Genomic DNA, 8,885 nt, shown 5'->3' with positions numbered 1-8,885 from the left:
CAATGGTTAGATTTAAACTGTAATTAAATTGGTACCGAGAAGCATTGGGGGAGGGGGGAGAAAGTTGCATAGATATATCCAGCTCGAGTAGGTAGCTTAGGCATGGATGGATGATTTTATACATGTACAGTTTTTATATCTATCCACAGGTCTTGTAAGAAGGTGAATGTGCTGTCTGTATTAGTTCATACCTCACCCTACAACCATCTTCTTCACCCTCCTCCTCCAAATATATTGAGAGAAAGAGTGTGTTTTGTGTTTGAGTGCAAGTGCATGTGTATAATATTAAAAAACACCCCGGTGATATCCCTGTGCATACCCCATTATTCTCCTTCTCACCACCCTCCTCCCCATCCCCCCATCCCCATTCCCACCAATGGAATTAAGTTGATAAACTTGTATTGGATTAATGTGACATTGATATAGTGTAGACATGATGGGCCAAATGGCATCCTCCTGCATTAATGTTCCTTGTGCATTTTTTTGTAACACCCAAGTAGTTTCCATTTGTCTGTTGCTTAGCAAAGTATTGCACAGGAAATGCATAATCTTACCTCCTATAATGTATGTCTTTATTGTCCTGGTCTCCTCATGTCATACATATCTGATTAATATGGTGGTAACCATCTCTCTTTTCTTCTTTGTGAGCATAAATGTAGAGTATAGCTTTGTTTTTTTTATACAGAGGTCAATGCTCATGGAAGAGCTGGATGATAGAAGGTGGAGGAGCACTACACCGACGATGGAGCAAAGGGGAACCGGCAGACAAGGAATGTAGATTGAAAGATAAAGAGGGCATGGTCAGTGAGAATGTAAAATATCGTGGGTATGTATAATCAGAGATAACATGAGATAGTATGCAGCCAGTGGTAGTGGGTCACCATCTATAATGACTGAAGGAAAGGACTTGCATGGACAGATTTGGGAAGACAATTCCACAAATAAGAGAAAAGAGGCAGTGGAATGGAGGTGATCAGAAAACTTGGATTCCGGGAAGGCAACAACGTGTCGTTTATTTGATTAGTGTGTGCAACTTCGCAAATGACTGAAAGGTTGGGACGGACAAGAACAGAGGCATGGCGTTCGAAGGTGATGCCCCAAACTTCTTTGTTGTGAGAAGAGCTACAGATCCTTCACCTCAACCTTCTGTTTAGAAATACCAAGAGGGCTCAAGGCCTTGGATTGCACTCCTTCGATTGGTGCAAAATGGGATGCAGCAGCACCAGTTCATCGTGCTCAACTATTTTGCAAGTCATTACAAAGAAACACCTTGGAGATGTAGTCAGCCATAAGTGTGTGCAAGGCCAGGATTGCCAAAGGCCTGCACTTCTGTAATGGATCAATCACAGAAGTTAATCAAAAGGTTTCTCAGGAGAACTTTATTTACATACAGGCAAAAATTGTAGAATATGCTAGCATTCAAGAGCATGTTCCAGGTGGTTGACCATTTTTTTATCCAGACTTACAGAAAGGGATGCAGCTGTAGCGTGACTGTCACTGGGATGAGGAACTATGCAGTGCAGGGTGGAGTTATATGCATAGTCGTACAAGGGATTTTCCAATGAAGCAGAGAGGTCTTGTATGCCAGCCATTAACAGGATTAGTCCTTGGATACTGTAGTGGAGAACAACACCTTCCAAGGATAGAGCAGAAGAAAACAGGCTGTTTCAAGCAATATGAGAAAAATGAAGAACTTATCTTGTTTGTGAAGGCTAGTGTCTGTCTGCATAGGTAGATAGGTAGATCTATGGATGGAATCGATTGAACGTTGATCGAAGTATGCCAACCACAGTGGGAAGCAAGGCTCTTTTGATCTGATGAAGGATAAATGCCTGACTTGCTTTCTACAGCAATTTGCATACTTTGATCAATGTTCTGTTGACTCCATCCATTATTCCAAGCAACACACTGCTTTTATGCATGGAAGAAATCCTCCAGCTATTTAAGTAGAAGACCCTTGATGACATTGGAGGTCAGATTAGTGAGTAGTGCCCATTGGTCAGAGAATGTTAAATGGTCAAGATGTTCAATGAGACTGCCCTGATGTCTTGCTTGACTTTCAGGGTGTCCATCATGGACTTAGCAGGAGCATGTCTTGGCTGGAATGACCTCGGCAGAAACTGTAGTAATGGTCTGAGAGTCAAGGATTTGAGAATTGATAAAGATTTATTTATCATTGGCTTGATTTTGTTTATGATGAGAAGAATGCTGACTAGTGTTTCATTAAGAGGATAATTTTTGTACCCTTCTTGTGAATTGTGGTGATAGTGAAGAGAGGGCCCATTTGAATAACTATTTCAAAGAGAAAGAAGAGACTATGACATATGCATGGTTTTGAGGATGAGAACTCTGATCCCACTTGTGCCAGGTTCTGACGAGGTGTCAAGGTTGATCAGGAACTCTGCTTTTGCAGGTGACAAGTTCACTTGGTTCACATTGTATCCTCTTAAGGGGAAGGGGTGAGATGAGGAACGACCAACTTAGAACTTCCTATTTATTAATTTTCTTTTTTTTCATTAGCGAAGACATGTTCAGATATTCTACCTTGTTGTAAGCTGTCCATTGCAAATCCCTACTTCATGATTAAAAGAACAGAAGAAGAGCAGATTTCTGGGATGGTCTTGATGGGTTGCTACAAACTTTGTAAGAAGGAGAAAAGGCTTGAAAGATATTTCCTGATGCACAGACATGCACTGATTTTGATCCTTGCAAAGTGACTGAAGTACCGAGTAGTTAGATCAGCTTTCAAGGTAGATAAGGGAAGATACTTGTGAGCTTCTTGCTGACAGGAGAACTGGACAGGACAGGTTGGACAGGAGAACTGGAGGAGTTGGGGGATGGTAAGCTAGTGGCTGAAAGAGAACACATCTTGAAGAAGAATACCCAAGTACTGTTCATATTTACAGCAAAGGTAATTAATTGTTGATCATCCTTTGAGATAAACAGCAAAGTATAGGCCAAACCAAACAATTCCACTCTGGTTAATTAGAATATCTCTTGATGGCTTGGCAGGTTTGTCATGGTAGCTTATGAAATAGACAAAATTTATTGAGCACATGATCTGAAGAGCCTATTGGAGCAGATAAGGGGAAAGATATTTAATCATCATCATTTCGTATCTAGTCTGTGGCTGCTGGTTGCATCATTGCTGGGAGCGTGGCTGTGCTGCTGGTGTAGTTCCCCCTGTTTCCAGCAAGCCGGTACTCATTTTGCCGACCTCGGAAAGATGACAGGCTGAGTCAACCCACGTGGTATTTATTATGTGACGGCACGACAGGGGCTCAAACTCGAGACCCTGAGATTATATGCCAGTCACCTCAACGATTAAGCCGACTAAGCTTAGACGCTATTTAATTAGGAAATTTATGGGACAGGAAGAAAGACCGTGAGATCTTCACTGGGCATTATCACAAACCACTATACAAAGGGTAACAGGGATTTTAAAATGTTTATATCAACGCCAGTCTTTGACAGTGTTGTTTCCTTTTACTTTGAGAGGGAAAGGGTTGGGGTAAGAGGGAGGGAGGGAGAGGGGGGAACCTATTTGGGAGCAATACAAGATTGATTGGCTCTTGGTTTGTATGTTTTTTCTGGAGATGACAGAATCCATCCAATTACATTATTTAGTACGGAATAGCAAATGTCATTCAACATGATGGAAATCTTTTGTTTTGTAATGAAATAGTCATGGTGTCTTTGCATGACATTTTAAACCATGTATTTCAATGGAATTTCTATATGTTGCATGACCATATAATCTGGTTGTGGCTTTCACCAAACCAGACACTTAGAACGGCTGACGGTGTGAGAGTCTTTGACATTATTTGATTGCAGTAATTAAGTGCATTTCATAGTTATAATAGATTCTTGAGATATTTATTGTTTTATAAGTACCTGTTCAATGTTGTACCATTTGCTGATTGCAGCTGTTGGGGATTGCTGTATATCATGTAACTCTGTGACTTAAAGAGAGGTTAGTGTTGGACCATGGGTGGACCTTTCAATATGTCACTATCATACAAATTGACCACACCATTTTCCGCATGTTCCCATAATACAGCGTGCTCCTCAGTTCAAATACAGATTTATTATCTACTAGCAAATACAATCCATCGCTTTGCTGAAGGGGAATATTATGGTGGGAGGGGGGGAGAGTAAAAAGGAGGGGAGGGTGGGATGGTAGGGTGAGGAGAGGGAGAGGAGGAACAGAGAAGGGAAAGGGGGTGACGAGGAGGGAGAGGGACCAAAATGGCTTGGGGAGGTGAGGAAGGAGGGTGGAGCAAGGATGGGTTGGGGGGGGTGAGGAAGGAGGGATGGAGCAAGGATGGGTTGGGGGGGTGAGGAAGGAGGAGTGGAGCAAGGATGGGTTGGGGGTGAGGAAGGGGGTGGAGCAAGGATGGATGAGGGAGCGAGGAAGGAGGGGGAGCGAGGAAGGAGGGGGAGCGAGGAAGGAGGGGGAGCGAGGAAGGAGGGGTGAGGGAGTGAGGAAGGAGGCGGAGCGAGAAGGGGAGTGAGGAGGGGTGTGGAAAGGGAAGGCAGTGTGAAGGGAGGGCAAGGGAAGGAAGTGCAAGGTAAAGCAGTGTGAGGGGAGGGTCCATCTGGAGAAAACCACCGTCCAGACATGACCACTGTCCAGATACGTCAAGGTAAGGCAGTGTGGGAGGAGGGTCCGTCTGGAGATAACAACCGGCTGGATGACGGGTATTGTAAGGGGAGGGGGAGAAAAGAGGGGGGGACAAGAGAGAGGGGTGGAGTAGCGAGGAGGGTGGAGGAGCGAGGAGCCGTGGAGAAGCGAGGAGGGATGGGGGAGCGAGGAGGGGAGGAGAGGGGAGGAGGGATGGGATGGGGTTGCGAGGAGGAGTGGGGGAGCGAGGAGGGGTGAAGTGAGAAGAGGGGTGGAGGAGTAGGGGAGTAACTTCCCTGGAGTTCCCTTTGTGTGCATGCAAAGTTTCAGGCTGATAGGTTTCATGGTTTTGTAGTTATGGAGGACAAACAAACACACTGAAAATGCACGCACACACACACGCGCGCGCACGCACGCACGCACGCACGCACGCACGCACGCACGCACGCACGCACGCACGCACACACACACACACACACACACACACACACACTCCTATAGATGGGGGTCATCCCAAAGGTGGTTTCACCCCACCTACAGATGTGGTACCATTGACGAAATTTATTCGTGTCATATTATTTTCAGATATATTCACGTTACAAGCAAAGAAAATGACTGACTTTGCCGAAATTTGGACTCATAATGCCATCTATTCATGTGGTTTTCTTTTATACCTTTTTTCATTGAGAGCTTTTACTTAATTAGTTTCAAGTAGGGTGACAGAATTTTGGGGATGATCCTTGCAAGTGAGCAAATATGTTTATGCCTACGACCATAACATTATAATACTATAATTGATTTATCACCCCTCCCGACCTCTTCCTGCATCACAGAGCCAATGTGTTCCAGAGCTGTCTCAACATGCTCTACTCCTACCCAACACGCATGCACATCATGCATCAGCTCTGCCCCTCTCAGGTTTGTACTAGAAGCTTAAGCCTCACCATGTGCATTGTCCAAAACACCTCACTGTCTTGATTTTTGATCACTGGTGATCGCGAGTGATTTTTTTGATCCCCGTTCTTACAATTCCCCCAGAAATGGGGTATTGTAGAATGACCTGTCATACTCCCTCCCACCAGGAGTGACACTATGCCATATATACATCAAGAGAATTGGGATGCAACCCCATCCCAAACCCCAGGGATTATGACCTATCTTTTTTACTCTCCAAAACCTTCCCGAGTACAACCCCAAGTTTTCAACTCGCTCCGTCCAGCAGCTCGATAGTTCATCGAAGTCAAACAAACAAAGAAACATTTCTTGAATTGTCGTATAATTGTGGAGTTCTACTTTCTGCAAGTGGTGGCTCGGTTGTTTGTTTTTATGTGTATCAACCACTTTTTTTGTCTCTCCACCATTTCCCTCATTACCTACGGCTGGTAATCTGAAATGTTGTTTAATGCGGAAACTACCTCGGGCAAAGGTCTGACGATATGGAGTGTGTAGCGAAACGTCCATTTGAAGGGACCATTTAAAAAAATGCCAAACAAGAATCAGGTAGTTTTGTGTTTTGTATGATAAACTTAGTTGATAAAGGCAAACAAGCAAATACAGATATTACGGAAAATTTAGTGATTGTGAAGTTTGTGAAACATTGTAGAATCACCGACAGCATATATCATTGGTTCTTTTTGCATACCACATGACTCATAATTATAATCCTGAGGGTAACCATAATTCTTAAACCTTAACCTTCCTCGAAATCCTAATGTTGACTCAACATTTCTGTGTTTTAGTAATGTTTATACCTCCACAATACTAATGCAAAACTATTAATTCCTAGTTTTAATTTTTGACAGTGGTACATTTTGCAGGTAGCAGTTTAAACAAAAACAGATTTCAAGAAGTCTCCAAACAGATTTGTAAAACATATTTATCACAGATTTCTTTGATAAGAAAATAATGAAGTCGGTCTTATATTGCAGATAAAGTATAGAAAAACACATAAATTATGCTTCAATTCTAGAAGTGGTACTAAAGTCTTAAACCTCGTGTAGTATCTGCATGAAGAAGTTTGAGCACTTTCATTAAAACCCATGAGGAACAATTGTGTGCTTGAAACAAAAACGTATTTTGAGGATTCCTTCCTCTAAATTTACTCTGGTGCCTCCTTTTGCCACATTTTTGACTGTGTTTCCCATTGTGCAGGAAGGAGTTTTACCACAGAGGGTCGGCTGTCAAGCAGTCCATCATTGCACTTCCGCATGGTAAGCCAATAGAATTACAATCCATGAGAGCCCGACTGTCACCCAAGGAATACTGGCTAATCTCTTGATTTCAGCACAGTAGCTTTCCTCTCTGGAGCCATAACCCAAACATGAACATACAAAAGTTACGTATACTCTATACCTTACCAAAATACACACAATCTTCAACAACCACAACATTGTCGTCTTCAAGCATGCAGTAACTGGCTGTGCTTCAGGGATATCCGGAGAAAGGAGAAGCTGGAGAGGAAAGAAAAGATGAGCCAATCATCACTTAGATCACAGAAAGATCAGATCAAGAGCTCTCTGGTGTTGGTCACTCAGGCACTAATGGTTTTGCATCAAATTTTCAGCTTTGTGATCTGTTGACCAACACCCTGCTATTTTGCAAAGCAATGATTTTGTGAGGAAGAACATTCATTTATGAATTGCATAACAAAAATCTGTTTATCGTTGTTGTTCAAGAAATCTTAATCAAAAGCCATGGGTTGTTCAAATCTAACGGCAATGCAACACAGTGGAAACAAAATCTTATCTTATTGTGCGTATTCTGTGTTTCTACCTGAATGACATGCATCCACACGTGCGCAAAATTATTCATGCACACCTGCTACCTGGACTCTGACACCTACTAACGGAGATTACAAACAAACGCAATGCTTGTTAATAAAATCAAACTTCATATTGGGTTATTATAAGATCTGAAATTGAAGTATTTCTCCAATATCACAGTTTAATGAGTCATTGTATTTTGGGGCTTTCCATTTTCAAACTAGAAGACCTATTGTTATTCCAGATATTATTATTATGTTTATGATTATTATTACTATTATTATTATTATTATTATTACTGACTTTTTTTGGTCATATCGTACCGAAACATCTTAACCTACAAAAACTAAATTTTGCTCAGAGAGATATTATGAAATACATTTTTGACCTTGACCTTGAATGGACCTTCAATGGACTGTTTTTCTTGTGAACACATTTTAGGAAAAACCTTACGTTCAATCAAAGTAAAAATTTGCTAGTGGGCCAGAATAAATTCCTTGACGCCAATTTAAGATTAGTTCACTTTAACCTAGTTTATTCATTTTGCAAAGTCGTATGTCTTCACACATAGCCAATTCACCTTGGGATGTCCTAAAAGATGCTTTGAAAACTCGGTCATGCATTTAGCCTATTGGTTCACAAGCAAGTGACCACTATATTCGTTATGGGTGTGTGTCTGTCTGTCTCTCTGTTTGTCCCGAGCATAGCTCCGTGGGTTTTGATCCGATCTTGATAAAATTAGGGTGTGAGGTTTGTATCATGACCTAGTTGTGTTTTCCAGAGAATGGGCGTGCTGCGCCCATTATGGGCGGAGCCACGCCCCAAAAACATGTGTTTTTAGGGGGTAGCCGGTTTCAAGTTACATCTTCTCCAAGGGGGTTTGTCGAATCTGGCAGGGGTTTCGGTATTTGGTTAGCCTAATGGCACCTGCATAGCCCTACGGAGCTCGATTTTTCATTTTCGTCCCAAGGTCAAGGTCATAAGGTCATGAACATAGAAAATGTCAAAAAAAATCAATAAATTTGGCATCGAGCTCCTAGGGTTTTCAACTGTTTCGAATGTAAGTTGCTATGCAAGTAGTGCTCATGGAGTTCTACAACTTTCATCATTTACGTTTTTTCCCGATTCCCGCCAGTTTGCCCGTGGCATCCCCTCGAAGGTCAAAAAATAAAAAAGGCGAACCGTGTACATTGCTCGTGAACCATCACCGTCTACAGACTTGTCATTTATTTACATTTATTTTCTTACCATCAACAAGCTGCACCTTAGTATCCTGGAAGCCTTTTGCAAACTGTCACACTGACTTAGTTATGTATGACCCAATCTGATATTTAACCTATCTTACCAATCAGATCACCATGATCTATTTTCCTAATTTGATCCATTTTGCTCTATTTCACCCTTTTAACATACTGATGCACCTCGTTGCCTGTCAGGATTTAAAATCGGATTTGGAGTTTGAAATGGAAAGACTTCCCTATTGTTCACGATAACATTCT

At 42.1% G+C, this 8,885-nt stretch overlaps 1 protein-coding gene across 13 annotated transcripts in view; it reads left to right on the top strand.

Moving 5' to 3' along the window:
- Nucleotides 1-8,885, top strand: part of AHI1 (Abelson helper integration site 1) — a 245,127-nt gene that overhangs the window by 139,563 nt on the left and 96,679 nt on the right. For 12 of the 13 annotated variants that reach the window (XM_085883040.1, XM_085883032.1, XM_085883035.1 and 9 more), the window contains exons 23-24: nucleotides 5,458-5,542; nucleotides 6,776-6,834. In XM_085883040.1, the coding sequence (XP_085739166.1) occupies nucleotides 5,458-5,542; nucleotides 6,776-6,834 (144 nt within the window). Of the gene's footprint in view, nucleotides 1-5,457; nucleotides 5,543-6,775; nucleotides 6,835-8,885 lie in introns of those variants that run through there. The other variant, XR_015058634.1, reaches the window with a different exon arrangement.

The sequence above is a fragment of the Eptatretus burgeri genome, chromosome 5 (assembly GCF_056783735.1).
Source record: "Eptatretus burgeri isolate ZD-2024b chromosome 5, Ebu_testis_v1, whole genome shotgun sequence".
Lineage (NCBI taxonomy): Eukaryota > Metazoa > Chordata > Myxini > Myxiniformes > Myxinidae > Eptatretus > Eptatretus burgeri.
This window is presented reverse-complemented; position numbering and strand designations above follow the sequence as displayed.